The 16,829-nt window shown below is 43.5% G+C and overlaps 1 protein-coding gene and 1 non-coding gene across 2 annotated transcripts; both read right to left on the bottom strand.

The window, feature by feature from the left end:
• Positions 1-202: 202 nt before the first annotated feature.
• WNT8A (Wnt family member 8A) lies at positions 203-5,358 on the bottom strand. The gene is made up of 6 exons (XM_086411760.1): positions 5,085-5,358; positions 4,955-4,988; positions 4,586-4,724; positions 3,337-3,462; positions 1,928-2,070; positions 203-748 (listed from the first exon to the last, which is right to left on the bottom strand). Exons 1-6 carry the CDS (start codon positions 5,288-5,290, stop codon positions 203-205), a joined length of 1,194 nt encoding a protein of 397 aa, XP_086267886.1. The 5' UTR covers positions 5,291-5,358.
• Positions 5,359-16,056: 10,698 nt separating this feature from the next.
• On the bottom strand, positions 16,057-16,191 carry LOC147369429 (small Cajal body-specific RNA 11). The gene has a single exon (XR_015168702.1).
• Between the last annotated feature and the right edge of the window lie 638 nt (positions 16,192-16,829).

Raw genomic sequence — 16,829 nt, 5'->3', positions numbered from 1 at the left:
TGAAATGGGGTCTACCCAAATTAGGAGGCCCAGATTGCTGTATCATCTCAGGCCTCCACTATCCCATGTACAGCAGATATCAAGAGGACAACAGATCAACCCTGTGGTTTTCCAATTGTTTTCCTTACCTCTTCTCTCCACGAGAGAAGCTGTGCCCCCTCCACTGTCATACAACTGAGCAGTAAGTTCCTGGGGGGTGCTGTCAGGCACTGCCCTTGCCCCGGGACTGAGCACTGCCTGGGGAGCGCGTGCAGTAGTACTTGTTCACCACATGCCGACACTGCTCACACTTGACAGTGCAGCACCACTGGAATTTGCAGTTACAGCTGCTGATAGCCTCGGTTCTTCTCTCTTCCACCTGCAGGCCACATTCTGTGCAGAGGCGCCCACAGCTGCATTGCTCCCATCTGGATGTGTTGCGGCTGTTCTGCAGACACTCCCGACCTTCTGTGCCATAGATGCCCAAGCTGGAATTGCGGGTACAGTAATCAGGTGATTCCTCTAAAAAGATCAGCTCAGCTTCTGCACTAGGAAGGAAGGCCTCGGTGGGTATCCAGTGGCCCTCGGCACTGTTCCCAGCCCTTAGCTGCTGTTTATCCATCTCAATTTTCAGTGCCCGTTCGTACTTGGCCTTTAGGTAGTTGCCCAACTCCCTGAAGTTAGCTAGCTGTAGCCAGCATGTCTGGATGCTACAGCTGCCTGAGATGCCATGACATTTGCAAGTTCTCTTCATGGTGGCTCTCACTGCCTTCAGAGAAAGAAAGAGAGAGGGAGGACAAAAGGAGATTGGCTCTGGGTAGAGAAGATCAAAGGCTAGCAATTAATGGAATATTTTAGAGTTGTATTTCTTAACTTTAGAGTACATCAGAATTATGAGGGAGGCCTGTGAAAAATACTTATTCCTGGGCCCTACCTCAGATCTTCTCAATTAGGAAGTTCAGGGGTTTAAAGGCTTTGATATTGGTGATTTTAATGCTCTACTGCGTGATTCTTATGGAAAAAGCCAGGCAAGTGTTGAGAAGGTGACTGGAGAGAGGAAACCTAGGCTTAAGGCCCAACTATATCGCTTGTGAGCTTGTTTCTCTTTCTGCCCATAAGATTAAGAATGATCAAGAAAGTACTTTGTTAAAAAGAAGATGAAGAAGAAAGTACTCTGTAAACTAAAAATGAAAAATATGATAATTGGTACTAAGTGTTATAGCTGGGGGCTTGAGTGTTTGTGTGTGTTTGGATTTGTCTTTTGGGCTCTCTTCCAGAGGGAAGGAAACCTGAAGTCTGAAGCCCTATCCCCAAGGTGATTACATTATTGTCGCTTTGAAAACCTCTTCTCTACACTGGGCAGCCAGGGCATCTAGGTATAGGTTCAAAGCAAAATTTTTATGCTCTTAGCTCCAAATACAACTAGAATCCAGATTTGAGTTCAGAACACTCCAAGGATTTCCATGCACCCCAGAAGTCTTTGGGGCAGTTGATCTTCCAGAGAAGCTTAGATCAGTCCCAACCTCTCCAGACCCAGAAAGACATTAGGACATAAGTTGTATGATAAACCCTTGTTAGTTTCCAGTTGAAATGGTTAAAATTTTAAGCCATGGAAGCAGGGCCTTGGATCTGTATTGTTATATGTTCTCAGAAACCTGCCTGTAGAAGGAGTTAGCATATAAGGTTTAGTGATAAAAGGACTAGACTGGAAGATCTGTGTTCATTGCCTGGTTCTGATGCTAATTGGTTGTATTGCCTTGGCCAAGTGATAGCTCTGCCTTAACTGGTTTTGTCATCCAGAGAACAGGAGTAGCTATCCTAGTCCTGCTGGGTGGTAAGGGATGAAACATGTTTGAGACAGCTCTTGATAAGTTGTGAAGGTCTGTACAGATGTGAGACTGTTGTAAATGCTCAGCCTGTTGGCTCACTGGTCAACTCTTATACGTACCAGCCTGCCTGCTCTGTTGTTATGAAGATTCATCAGGGCTCTGGCATCCTTCCCTTTCTCCAGGCTGTCCACAAAGAGTTTGGAGATTCTTTCCCCAAATTCAACATTGTCACTACAACCTCCCCAGATCCAGCCATGGCCTCCTGCACATAAGGAAAGAGTAAGTTCTGTGTGTAGCTTCCAGCTGAGTCCTAGAAGAAGACTCACGGTCATTTTAGCTGACATAGCCAAACCATCCCCAAGAGTTGTAGAAGTGTGTAAAGCTATAGCTAAAAGTGAGACAGGGAGGGAATTCCCTGGCAGTCCAGTGATTAGGATTCCGTGCTATCACTGCCATGGCCTGGGTTCAATCCCTGGTCAGGGAATTAGGATCCCACAAACTGTGTAGTATGGTCAAAAAAAGAAAAAAAAAAGTAGGACAGGGAAATGGAGGTATTTAGGGTGGGAATGGGGGTAGGGGGCAGTCCTATTTCTAAAGTCAACTGCCCACCCTCCAGGTACTCCCCAGCTCTAGACAATTCAACTCCATACCCAAAGTAAAATTAAGATGCTGGGGCTGGCCCAGATGATCTCAAAGGTTCATTGCTGTTCATTTTAGAATTCTGTACCATTACTGTACAGTAGTCTTATTAGACTATCTCCTCCCTCATTCGGAGAAGGCAATGGCACCCCACTCCAGTACTCTTGCCTGGAAAATTCCATGGACGGAGGAGCCTGGTAGGCTGCAGTCCATGGGGTCGCTAAGAGTCGGACACGACTGAGCGACTTCACTTTCACGTTTCACTTTCATGTATTGGAGAAGGAAATGGCAATCCACTCCAGTGTTCTTGCCTGGAGAATCCCAGGGACGGGGGAGCCTGGTGGGCTGCCGTCTATGGGGTCGCACAGAGTCGGACATGACTGAAGTGACTTAGCAGCAGCCTCCCTCATTAGTGACAAATCTGAATAAGGATTTTCCAGGCAAGAATCCTGGAGTGGGTTTCCATTTCCTTCTTTAGAGGATCTTCCCAACCCAGGGATCAAACCCAAGTCTCCCACATTGCATGCAGACTCTTTACTGTCTGAGCCATCAGGGAAGGCCTATAAGTCTCTTAGGCTATCTGCAAATAATTTGATATCTATGGATTATGGACAAGCCATTCTAAGCCTGAAATACGAGAGTTAGCTTTAAACTCTCTTTGGCTTCCTCCTTCCTAGATGCCTTGTTGATTTTAGAGCTTGGTGCTACTTGCTTATCCTCTAATCATCTTAGCAGAGTCTTGATCTAGGAGTGGCCACCATGGAAATTTCTGCTGGGGTTTAGGGGTTTGAAGAAGATGTGTCTCTCAGGCTTTCTCTGGAAGACTTTAGCTTATGCTCAGCTCTAAACCCCTTACCTTTTCCCACACCCATCAGAGGGCACAACTTACCTGTTTTACCATTTTTTGACTCATCACAGCCACAGTTTTCAAAGTCACCCATGCTACAGTTCTTGGTAATGGTGTACATGATTCCAGCAGAGCTGATAGCGTGAATGAAAGAAGTCTCCCTGGTAGCTTTGAAAAGAAAGAGGGAACTAGAAACTAGGACCCTGATGACCCAAAGCAGGCAATGCCATTTCATGTCTCTCTCCTATCCCCCTCCCTCTATGGGTTTATTAAGAGGATGTTACTCTGCTTGAGAGAACAGTACATGATTTCCCAGCATCCTTACTTCATACAGGCAGGAATGAGCATCCCCATGCTACAGATGGGGAAAGTAAAACCCAGAGAGAAAGTGATGAAACTGAGGCCACTGTCCTCACCAGTTATGGCATTGGGACCAGGACCCAGTTCCCCTGATAATCCAGCCTAGGCCTCTGTTCATTAGCCATTGCTTCTGGTCCTCAGGCAGTAAGGATTCAGGGCTATGAGGCTGGCTTATGAAAGAGAGAAGGGCATTTTTCTTCTTTCTGAGGTGGAGCTGGAGCCATGTAATAATTATAATGATAGTACCTACCACTTACTGAGCTTGTATCTGACTAAGGCCTTATAAACATTGTCCCATGTTTTTCTCACCCTGTTTGTTGTATACGCCACAGGAAGATACTTTCCCCCTCATTTTCTTTACCCCATTCCTCTCAACTTTCCTCAGGAAACTCTTCACTAATCATTTCTACATAAATGACTTTCTTGCAAACTACTATACATAGTTATAAACAGCTGCACAGGTACATCATGCACACACATACACACTCCACACACACACACACACTTCACATGAGGCATAGCTCAGTGTGATCTCTCAGCTTCTCTGTCGTTGGGATTTTATGACAGTTGAAATTCCCTCAGGGGCTACGAACACTGACTCTTTCCCTCATTTTTATTTCATGCAAATATAAGTGTGTACAAACACAAATACAACATGAATTGGAAAACAGAGTAATTACACTTGTATATAAATACTTTTGTATTCACCTCATTCAACCCTTACGACACTCCTGGTGAACTAAACAGCTGACCTTATTGACCCCAGGGATAACACTGAGGTTCAGAGAAGGGGAAATAACCCACAACAAGGAAGTGGCAGATCACCGATAACTTTTTCATTTCACTGCACACATACATGTTACACATACATACATACTGCACGCCCAACTTCATGGACATATACACCCTTGTACAGGTTGCACAAACTTACCACTTCTTAGCCTGTTGTGAGTGGAGAGCTGGAGAGCATTTTCAGGGCAGTTCCAACGTTCCCAAGCAAATTGGAATTTGCACTCCTCGATGCCACTCTGGGCGCCCAGGGCCACACTGGTGGTATAGGTCAGATAGGCCTGGCAAAGGGAAAAGGGTGCGAGCTTCAGCCCTGCCTCTCATCAGGTCGTCTGGGTCAAAAGGTACAGATAGGAATCAAATGGGTTAGCTCTCCATTAGGGAATGATTGGTCATAGGTTCCTCTGCGTGTCTGACTTCTGACACTGTCTCCCCTCCCGTCTTTTCTTTCCCCAGAAGAGTTCCCTCAGGAACATGAATGGGTAAAAACAGGAGCAGGAGACCATCCTACCTTGGGCCCTGTTATCAGGAAATTGTTCACTGACCTACCAAAAAGAGAAAAAGTGAGGCAGTTGGTGAATGGGGATGAGATAGTGGAAGCTTCCTTGGTGAGGAGTGAACAGTGGGAGGGAAGGACTTACCAAGCAGAGGCACTGAAGGTTACATAGCATATGCCCACAGCCACTCTGAGAATAAGTAGGTCCCCCATGGCCCTTCCCACCCCCAGAAGACCAAGTCTAGCCCAGGGCCAAGTCCAGAGAAGTGAGGAGAGGGCAGGGTCTTTCTCAGTATTTATGTAGGGAAATGCTGCATGGCCAAGGGGTGAAAAATCAACAGCTCTTCTCATTTGTCCCTCACTGGCAGGGCTGCAGGAGCCACTAACCCAATGAGGGGCCAGGGAGGAGGGATTCAGCCTAAAGCCTGCAAGGGAAACCCCGCCCTGCCCCGCCCTGCCAACTCTTCTTCCCTCCCAGGCTGACAGAGGAGCTGAAACCTTTCCCTACTCAGGAGGTTTCTACCCTCTGTAAGTCAGACTTCTTTCTCTTCCTGCTTGAGGGCTCATTAGTTGGAATTTTGTAGCCCAGAGAAGACAAGTTTCCTTGTCTCTGCAGAATTAACTCTGCTAATTCTGAAGACAGGTCACCTCTCCCTCAAAGTTATGGGGTTCTCACTCATTAATGAGACCCACTCCTTACCTTGCCTCCCTCCTCAGGGTGTTAACAATTATAGAGGAACTCTATCTGGAGCTCTCTCCCACTTGTTCTACCCAAGTAATCAAGTGCACCATTCTTGCCTCCTCCCTTGGTGACTGTAAAGTGGTGTGCAACCCAGGAGCAGACACCTCTGCAACAGTCCCTTTTACCATATTCTACCAGAATAAGTGCAAGTAAATTTCCTTCATTCCTAGTAGGTCTGCTACCCACTCCAGTGTTCTTGCCTGGAGAATCACAGGGATAGGGGAGCCTGGTGGGCTGCCGTCTGTGTGGTCACACAGAGTCAGACACGACTGAAGTGACTTAGCAGCAGCAGTAGGTCTGCAATTTTGTATTTGTTAGAACTCCAGTTTGTTATTGTTGTTCAGTCACTAAGTTGTGTCCAACTCTTTGAGACCCCATGGACTGCAGTTCACCAGACTTCCCTGTCCTTCACCATCTCCTGGAGCTTGCTCAAACTCATGTCCATTGAGTCAGTGATGCCATCCAACCATCTCATCCTCTGTTGTCCCCTTCTCCTCCTGCCTTCAATCTTTCCCAGCATCAGGGTCTTTTCTAATGAGTTGACTCCTCCCATCTTGTGGCCAAAGTATTGCACTTTCAGCTTTAGCATCAGTCCTTCCAATGGATATTCAGTGTTGATTTCTTTAGACGGGAACGGCTACCCACTCCAGTATTCTGGCCTGGAGAATTCCAGTATAGTCCATGGGCTCACAAAGAGTCGGGCACGACTGAGTGACTCTCACTCACTTCACTTCCTTTAGGATTGACTGGTGTGATCTCTTTGCAGTCCAAGGGCACAAGAGTCTTCCAGTTTGTTAACTGCCTGTATATGTAAGAATCAACCTTTGGGCCACCCAGGGCTATATTTGAAAAGACAGATGCCTTTCTTTCTGATACCACTTTGTCGCCTTCATAAGCTCAGCCTTAGGCAGGAATCTGTCTTTAAGATTCACTTTGCATTCTTAGTACTGAAGAAGATGCCTTGATGAATGAATAAATGAGTGAAGAAATAAATGAATGAAAGAACTTGTGACCCCTAGGAGAACCCGAGGCATTATTAGGTAGGGCTGGGTACTGCAGTGAAGGGATGGAGATCTTCCTTGCTTGGTGAAACTCTTTCCTGAGGCTGAGGAAGGCAGGCTAAAGGGATGCAGAGAAGTACGAACAGGAAGTTACTGTCCTGACTCAGTACTCTGTGACCATAATCCAAATCACTTCACCGCACCCTGGACTGGATTTGGATGAGAAAGGGAGATCAGAAATCACCCACCAAAAATAGAAAGATCCCCCATCAAAGGAGTTCCGGGGGCCAAGACGTCCCAGAGCCTTTTTAGTGCGGTGTACTCGAAGTATGAACTGGGATTAGCGTCAGCCTGCAAACTGACAAGATAAGTACAGAAATGAGAATGTTTAGAGATTTTTGTAGCAATTTGACAGAGTGATTTTATATATGTTGAAATCTAATAATAAGAAATTTGGGCTTCTATTCTGTCTTTTTTTCTATTTCATTTCTCTAGGAGGATGAGTGTGAATATCTCAAATGCAAAATGTCCTTAATGCACTAAAGCGCTGGCTCTTAACCCAGCATGTTCTCTTCTTTTGCTTGCTTGTAGGATTCTCTCCTTGGGGAAAAGAGATGTCCCACACTGGGTCACTTGGGAAAAGCTCACCAAATTTGCCTCAGTGGGCTCTTCTCTGTTTTTTACCTTTCCCAATCAAGAATCTAATGTTCATACCTGACACTGATATAATATTGTAAGTCAATGATACTTAAAAAAAAAAAAAAAGAATCTATTGTGTAACTCTCACTTAAGACAGTGAGGTTGGTTTCCATGCCACTGTCTATGTGGTCAGAACAGGGGTCACATTAGACCTGAGGAATCCCACATTCCCCTTGAAAGAGTTTTAGGAGTGATTCCACATTCACTTCCTGCGTATGAGTAACTGAATCTTATTCTTCTGTGCTCCCCATAGCACTTGGCATTTCGTTGGTACTCTATAAGGATATTCTTTAATTTTCTAGAAAGGAAGGTGGTGGTGAGCCTTTTGTGTGTAAACTTTGTGCTTGTCCCTGCTCACATTTTCTGAAGATCGTATGATTTCTCTAAGTGGAATTCCTAAATGGAATGTTTAAGAAAGGTTAAAGAAAGGTCTTTCCTTCAGGTATTAGGAACTTTGGACATTGGCCACTAACTTGTTATGTGACCTTGGGCAAGCCATTTACTATCACGTGAACTTAGTTACTTCATCTGTAAAATGGGGCAGTTGGGAAGATGTTGAATGTTGAATGACCTCTAAGGATTTTACCAGCTCTCTTCCATGCTATTATCCTAGTTTTAAGATTTACGAGATTTATTAATCTTGGAGGTGATTTTACGCCAGAGATGGGAAAGTCTTGTCTTCTGTGTCAACATGGTACTCTTATACATCTTTAAATCCTTCAGTTGGCCAGCTGGATAACACTGTAAGATAGATACCTAGAGGGCAACCAATGTCTTCTTCAGAGTCCTTTGGGACCCTGTCTACATAAGACCTCTGTGCTAGACTGAGCAATAGTCATTCACTGTGGTAGAAGGTCTCCTGGAAGGAGAGAAAGCCAGAGGTAGATACTCCACACTGAAGTCTACTTGCAGCCAAGTCTACTTACAGCCAACCTGTGCATCCATTTCCTTAAACTCAGCTTTATTATCTCATTAGGCTTTTGGGTTTTTTTTTTTTTATGTGAACCATTTAAAAAATCTTTATTGAACTTGTTACAACATTGCTTCTACTTCCCCTACCAGGGATTAAACCCATACCCCATGCATTGAAAGGCAAAGTCTTAACCACTGGACCATCAGGGAAGTCCCTCATTAGTTTTTTTTTTTTTTCTCCCTTTTTTAATATTTTATTTATGTATTTTTGCCTGCGCTGGGTCTTTGTTGCTTTGCATGGGCTTTCCTCTAGTTGCAGGGAGTGGGGGCTACTCTCTGTTGCAGCACATGGGCTTCCCATTGCAGTGGCTTCTCTTGTTGCGGAGCACAGGCTCTAGGCACTCAAGCTTCAGCAGTTGTAGCTCTTGGGCTCAGTAGTTGTGGCACACGAGCTTAGTTGCTCTGTGGCATGTGGAATCTTCCTGGACCCGGGATCAAACCTGTATCCCTTGCACTGGCAGGTGAATTCTTACCCCCTGAGCCACCAGGGAAGTACCCTCATTAGCTTTTAAATGATGATTCAATTCTTGGTTTCTCTCTTAGGAATGGAAATCAGGAACTGAAAAAGTGGAAACAGTGACAGATTTTATTTTCTTGGGCTCCAAAATCACTGTGGATGGTGACAGCAGCTACGAAATTAAAAGAAACTTGCTCCTTGGAAGGAAAACTCTGACAAACCTAGACAGTGTATTAAAAAGCAGAAACATCACTTTGCCAAAAAAGGTCCATATAGTCAAAGCTGTGGTTTTTCCAGTAGTCATGTACAGATGTGGGAGTTTGACCATAAAGAAGGCTAGGTTCCAAAGAATTGATGTTTTTAAACTGACGTGTTAGAGAAGACCCTTGAGAGTCCCTTGGACAGCAAGAAGATCAAACCAGTCAATCTTAAAGGAAATCAACCCTGAACATTCAATAGCAGGACTGATGCTGAAGCTCTAATACTTTGGCCACCTGATGCAAAGAGCCAACTCATTGGAAAACACCCGGAGGCTGGGGAAAATTGAGGGCAAGAGAAGAAGAGGTGACAGAGGATGAGATGATCGGATGGCATCACTGACTCAATGGACATGAGTTTGAGCAAAGTCTGGAAGATAGTGAAGGACAGGGAAGCCTGGTGTGCTGCAGTCCATGGGGTCTCAAAGAGTCCGACACAACTTAGTGACTGAACAACAATGACCAGACAAACATGATAGTGGTATCTCTGAACTAGTGGTGTGCTGGTAGATATTCAGCAGCCAGTTTCAGTGTGACAGGAGCCATGATTGGTAGTGTTTGCTGATTTGCATGGAATACATACTCCTACCATGGCCGATTTCAAACTGCCAATGTGGACTTAGAAAGAGATGAATAGTTGCACATTGTTATATAGTTATTTTTATCATAGGTATAATAGATGTAAATAACCTTACCGGTATAGATAATAGTGAAGCCTAGTAAAATAACTAGGAAATGATAAATTTTGAGTACTTATCTTTGTTTTTGTTTTTTTGGCTGTGCAATGTGACTTATGGAATTTTACTTCCCTGACCAGGGATCAAACCCTGGGCCCCAGCAGTGAGAGCACTGAGTCCTAATCACCAGACTACCAGTGAATTCCCCTTTTTCCCTTTGCTTTTACTATTATTTATTTATAAATTAATTATAAACAATTAATTTGTTTTTGTTATATATAATATATAAGTAAGTAAGTGTTAGTCGCCCAGTTGTGCCCAATTCTTTGCGACCCCATGGACTGCAGCCCACCAGGTTCCTCTGTCCATAAGATTTTCCAGGCAAGGATACTGGAGTGGGTTGCCATTTCCTTCTCCAGGGGATCTTCCCAACCTAGGGATCGAACCCAGGTCTCCTGCACTGCAGGCAGATTCTTTACTGACTGAGCTACAAAGGAAGCCCTATAATATATAATTTATTTATAAATATATATTATTATATAAATAATTTTATAAATAAATTAATCAGTCGTGTCTGACTCCTTGCCACTCCATGGACTGTACAGTCCATGGAATTCTCCAAGCCAGAATACTGATGTTGGTAGCCTTTCCCTTCTCCAGGGGATCTTCCCAGTCCAGGGATCAAGCCCAGGTCTCCCACCTTACAGGCGGATTCTTTACCAGCTGAGCCACAAGGAAAGCCCATTTATTTATAAGCTTAACTGTAAGTTTATATACTTTAACTTTAATAACAACTGTGTTTAACAAGCAGTTTGCAAAATTCTGGTCTGTGTTGTTGTTTAATCACTAAGTCGTGTCTGACTCTTTATGACCCCATGGACTGTAGCCCTCCAGGTTCCTCTGTCCATGGTATTTCCCAGGCAAGAATACTGGAGTGGGTTTCCATTTCCTTCTCCAGGGGCTCTTCCCCAACCAGGGATTGAAACTGCATCTTCTGCATTGACTGGTGAGTTCATTACCATTGAGTCTCCAGGGAAGCCCATATCTGACTATACTGTAGAACATCAAGTGGTAAGTGGGATGCAATTAGTAAATGCACTGTATTCCACTGGAATGGTATTCATAGAGCTAGAGAGGAGTAGGACAGGATAATCCTGAAGGCCCCTTCCACCTCACGTTCCAGGATGTTGAGATTCCAGGAGTCTCAGGGGAGCACTGGGGGCAGTAATCAATGAGGAGTAAACCAGAGTCACCCTTGCTGTGCCCAGCTTTCAGGAAATCTAGAGACTATTTATAGAGCCACAGAGTGTCTAAGCTAGAGGGCCCCATTTTTACAAGGATATAACTGAGGCCCAGAGAAAGAGAGAGAGAATTTACTCAGGGTTACAGAGTGAATTGGAGCAAAGAGACCTTGAGGGTACCATCCTGGATTGCCCAGGATTGAGGTGTTTGCAATGGTGTGGGACTTTCAATGCTTAAACCAGAACAATTGTGGGTAAACCAGGACGGTTGTTCACCCTTTGGTGACTATAGTATGTATCCTAAATTAATGCTTCCTCTTAATGTGCTTTCTCACTAAACTCCCCAAATCCCTAGTTCCCCCTCATTTCTTTTCCGGGCTCCTTTGCCAGGACTCTGAGATTAGAGGGGCTGTTTAGACTGTGGAGCAAGTTGCGGGGTGTATATGTGGGAGTTGAGTGAGAGGGTGGAGGTGGTTGGAGAATACCAGAAGAGAAAGAGATAGGATTTCTGACTTTTAACACTCTTCTGCTAATTAGATAAGGGGCGGAGGTGGGGGTGTGGAGAGAATGAGCCTCCATGCATATTCTTCTGAGCAGTGACACTGAGCAGACCTCAGGAATTTTTAATCTCTGATCTCCACCCCTTCTCTCTGGAAGCTTGTCTCTTCCCACCCCCTGGTGACTCCCAGTCCAAATGCCACAGCTGCTTGACCCTCCCTTTTAGCTCCTGATCCCCCAGTTTAGCCTCAATGACTTGCAAAGTTCCTCAACAATATGCCCAGGGAAGGAAGAGGAGAATATTTCAGTTTTCCCTTTGAGATCTCGGGTTCCAGGTGTGGGGAAGAAAACAGGCCTTCCTGTGTGGAAAATGGGAGCAGTTGCTGGAACACATGGGCCTGTGAGGGCTGGGACATGTGAGAGAGGATAAATCTGCAAGCCGTTACTGGATGTTTCTAGCCTGAAGATGTATTTCTTTCATCACTTGGGAAGCTCCTTAGGACTTAGCATTGTCAATCCCAACCATATAGGAATCTCTTCAAGGATAGTAGCACATTCTCCTGTCAAACTGAGGTGCCCAGATGGCAGAAGCTGCATTACCTCAGTTCAGTTCAGTCGCTCAGTTGTGTCTGACTCTCTGTGACCCCATGGACTGCAGCATACGAGGCTTCCCAGGCACCAACTCCCAGAGCTTACTCAAACTCATTGAGTCAGTAATGCCATCCAACCATCTCATCCTTTGCCGTCCCCTTCTCCTCTCGCCTTCAATCTTTTCTAGAATATGGGTCTTTTCCAATGAGTCAGTTCTTCGCATCAGGTGGCCAAAGTATTGGAGTTTCAACTTCAGCATCAGTCCTTCCAATGAATATTCAGGACTGATTTCCTTTAGGATGGACTGGTTGGAACTCCTTGCAGGCCAAGGGACTCTCAAGAGTCTTCTCCAACACCACAGTTTAAAATAATCAGTTCTTCGGCACTCAGCTTTCTGTGTAGTCCAACTCTCACATCCATATATGACTACTGGAAAACCATAGCTTTGACTAGACAGACATTTGTTGGTAAAGTAACGTCTCTGCTTTTTAATATGCTGTCTAGTTTGGTCATAGCTTTTCTTCCAAGGAGCAAGTATCTTTTAATTTCATGGCTGCAGTCACCATCTGCAGTGATTAGCCTGAAAAGATTTAAAATTGGAGGGGCTCATCCTAGGAGAGATTTCAGTTTATTATATCTTGTATTATCTCACTGTTCAAAATGCCCATCTCTGGACATTGGATAAAACACAGAAATTCCCAGTTAATGTTTCTTGATTGATTGTTGGGGAAGAAAGTATGGAGATGATTGGGGGATTTTATTAGTTTTCTGAGAATATGCATCCATCTGTTTATTCTAAAGATAACTGCCTACTTAGTTCTGGCTAATATTCCACAGTTATGGTCTAAGATGAATTATCATTACTTGTTTTTTATCCTGGGGGAGCTCTTAGTTTGGTCTGAGAGAGAGGGGCTTAAACAATTCATACTAATACGGTGAGATAAAAGTACTCTGGAAAGGTTTGCGGGGAGTAGGGATGATCAGTTAACGCCATAGACAAGGACTTCTGATAGAGACCTGCCATCTGGTGGCAATGAATGGTATAACATGGCTTTGCTGCTCTGATGAGGGATCAGTTCAGTTCAGTTCAGCTGCTCAGTCGTGTCCGATTCTTTGCGATCCCATGAATTGCAGCACGCCAGGCCTCCCTGTCCATCACCAACTCCCGGAGTTCACTCAAACTCACGTTCATCGAATCGGTGATATAGGACCTCAATTTCAACCTTTACTGAGCACCTGCTTAATGGGTAGCCAGCCCAATGGTTGGCAGTGTGAGGCATATACATATGCATATTGTTTCTAAGATGACATTGGTCTTTAAAAAATTTGCAGTGTGCTTGTTGATATAAAGTATAATTGAAAATGTTGTCACTCAAATAGCATTTTTATACATGTATAACACTTGATATACACACATGAACAAATGTACTTTAAATAATATATGTGATTAATACTTGTTACCAAAAAGATAAACAAAATGGAAATATGTAATGTAAAAAATGAGAGTCTCCCCGTCCCACTTCCTGTGAGTAACCATTATCAACAGTTTAGTATGGATTCTTTTCTCTGCATATACAATGTTTATAAATACATACAAATTTAAAAATAGAATTGTGCTATAATTCCTCAATTTGGTTTTTAAGCCTTTTTAATGTTTATTTATTTGGCTGCACCAGATCTTAGTTGCAGCATGTGAGATCTTCATCTTCATTGTGTCAGGCGGGATCTTTGCTTGCGGCATGTGCAATCTAGTTCCCTGACCAGGGATTGAATCCAGGCCCCCTGCCTTGGGAGTGCAGAGTCTTAACCACTGGACCATCAGAGAAGTCCTGGTTTTTAAACTTTTACGTCATGGACCTTTTTCTGTGATACTACATATCAATCTAACTTGTTTTCCCTTAATTTTTATATTAAATCAAAAATTAAGCATGTTATAATGAGTAAATACTCTATAAGGTTTGTGAAGAAAAGCAGTGAAAGTGAAGTCGCTCAGTCGTGTCTGACTCTTTGCGACCCCATGAACTGTAGCCTATCAGGCTCCTGTGTCCATGGGATTCTCCAGGCAAGAATACAGGAGTAGGTGGCCATTTCCTTCTCCAGTGGATCTTCCCGACCCAGGGATCGAATGCGGGTCTCCCGCATTGCCGGCAGATGCTTTACCCTCTGAGCCACCATACCCTCACTGTCCTCTCAAAGAGCTACAACTTTCAATTCTTTTATCTGGTGCTATTAGCATTATCTCCATATTTCTAAAACAAACCTATTTGTGTCCTATTTATTGATTATTTTTCGGTTTTAAGTATTATTTGTTGTCTTCCCACCATGGATGATGAGAATTGGCCTCTGTTAACTTTTTGCACTTATCAAATCCAAATGCATCTTTCTCATCTTTTCTTACCCCATGGACTACTGTAGTCCACCAGGCGCCTCTGTCCATGGAATTCTCCAAGCAAGAATATTGGAGTGGGTTGCCATTTCCTTCTCCAGGAGATCTTCCTGACCCAGGAATTGAACCTGGGTCTCCTACATTGCAAGCAGTTTCTTTACTGACTGAGTCATCAGGGAAGCCCTCATCTTTTCTAGTTTAGTTAAATTGACTTAGGTCAGTATTGAGTTATTTACATTGTGATCATGTATACTATTTAGAGGAGAGTCATGTAACAAATCAGGCTTGCTGTTCTTTCTCTATATGTCTTTTTATTTTCCCTGGAATTAACAATACCATTTTTTGTTGTTGTTTGCTTAGTTTTCTATGTAGTTGTCAGCACTTTAGGCCCAAATTCTGCCCTTAGCTAAAGACCTCTTGTTTAGCTCCTGGACTTGCTCCAATCTGGCTTAGTTACTTCTCTATATATTGCATAGCTATCACCTTAGTGTCTTCTTTCACCATCAGGATGAAGGTTGAGTATATTTCTTCACTTTGTTGCACATCTTGTTTCTTAAATTTTGTGTCTTTCTACTTTTGTTTACTCCCTCATTTTGGTGGATAACATTTTGGTAGCTTCCTGAGAAAGGGTCATAGGAAGCAAATTTTTTGAGAACCCACATACCTGAAAAGTCTACTCTCACTTGATTGATATTTAAAATCTTTAAACTACTATTTTGGTAGAGTTTAGAATTATAGATTGGAAATATTTTCCTATAGAATGTTGAGGTAATTGTTCTAACGTCTTCTAGTTTTCAGTGTTGCTGTTGAGAAATCTTGTCTTGGATGCTAGTCTTTTGTAGCTTACCTGTTCTTCTCCCCTCCCCTACCCCTTTAGAAGCTTTTAGAAACGCTTTGTTTAGCCCCAGCACAGTGAAATTTCCCAATGATGTGGCTTTGGTTTAGAACTTTTTAGTTTCTCGTGTTTAGTACCCCTGGACTCTTTCAGTCTATAAAAATATCTCTGTGGCCTGATAAACTTTCTGCATCTGGGGTGGACTGAGTAAGATCGATTCCTGCAGTTGCTTAGCAGAGACCATCTTCCAGCAGGTGACCTCATGTCCTCCTGCCCAACTCGGGAAGTAGAACCAAGGACAAATCAAGGCAAATAACGAAAGGACCATTCTTAAATACTTGAAAGTATTGAAAAATGGAGTAGATAAAATATTTTGGTATTAACATTATAGTGAACAATGCTTATATCTAAATGTTTACAAACTTCTCTTAACTTTTTCTTTCACCCTCACCCTCCCATTGAAACTGCTTTGGATTACCAGTGATCTCCATATTGTCAAATCCAGATTGATGTAGATGATGTAGATGATTCAGTTTCCAACTTGTAACTTCTTTTTCTTGCAGCTTCCAGGACTTCAGAGATGATTGGTTTTCCTTTTACGTCTGGTTGCTCTGTTTCCATCTGCTTGTTACTCATCATTTCTCTGACCTACTAATGTTGGAAAGTCTTGAGGCTCCTTCCTCAGACATTCTCTATTTTTTATCTGTATTTACTCCCACATGGTGACCATCCCAAAATTATATCTTTTTTTTTTTTCTTAAATTATCCCCTTTTGCCTTCAAGAGTTAGCCCTATTCTTAGGGCAGACCTCCTGAGAGGGAGATTGATGCATGTCCTGCCAGACTCCAGAGTTAAATCTTTATACCTCACCTAAGTTATATGTTTATAGCAGACCTCATCTAAGCTCTAAACTTTTTTTTTTAGCTCCAAACTTAAAAAAAAATTTGTTTATTTATTTTTGTCTGTGTCAGGTCTTTGTTGCAGCACTGCCATGTGAGGGCTTCTCTCTAGTTGGGGCTCTCTCTGTGGGCTCCAGAGAGCATGCAGTTTGTGGCATGTGGGCTCTCTAGCTGAGATATGTGGGCTCAGCAGTTGTGGTGCATGGGTTAGTTGCCTCGAGTCACGTGGGATGTTAGTTCCCTGACCAGGGATTGAAGCCCCACATTGGAAAGCAGATTCTTAACCACTGGACCACCAGGGAAGTCCCTTTAAACTTGTATATCCAACTGCCTACTGGACATCCCCCTGGCTATCTAGCAGGCATTTCAAATGTGACATGTCCAAAACAGAGCTTCCTGTTCTCTTCCTCCTCACTCTCAATCTGATCCTCTAACAAGTCTTCCCATCTCGGTAAATGGCAACTCTATCCTTCAGTAGTTAAGGGCAATTCTAGACTCTTTTTCCTCACACCCAACATCTACCCTGATAGCAAATCTCAGCACTAACAGGCTAGATATTTTACATGCTAATCTTTATTGTCTGTTTCCTCTAACAGAATGTAAACATCATGAAAACAGAATTTTGTCTATTTTAG

This window comes from Bos grunniens, chromosome 7, assembly GCF_055505025.1.
Source record: "Bos grunniens cultivar Pamir isolate PY7600 chromosome 7, Bosgru_T2T1.0, whole genome shotgun sequence".
Taxonomy (NCBI): Eukaryota; Metazoa; Chordata; class Mammalia; order Artiodactyla; family Bovidae; genus Bos; species Bos grunniens.
This window is presented reverse-complemented; position numbering and strand designations above follow the sequence as displayed.

Bases quoted from the DNA above. Each gene is read 5' to 3' on its own strand.
- WNT8A (XM_086411760.1), bottom strand. From the start codon at position 5,290: ATGAGAAGAGCTGTTGATTTTTCACCCCTTGGCCATGCAGCATTTCCC. The intron at 4,725-4,954 runs GTAGGATGGTCT...TCCCTTTGCCAG, and splicing joins TCCTGATAACAGGGCCCAAG to GCCTATCTGACCTATACCAC. The intron at 2,071-3,336 runs GTAAGTTGTGCC...CCTTATGTGCAG, and splicing joins GTCAAAAAATGGTAAAACAG to GAGGCCATGGCTGGATCTGG.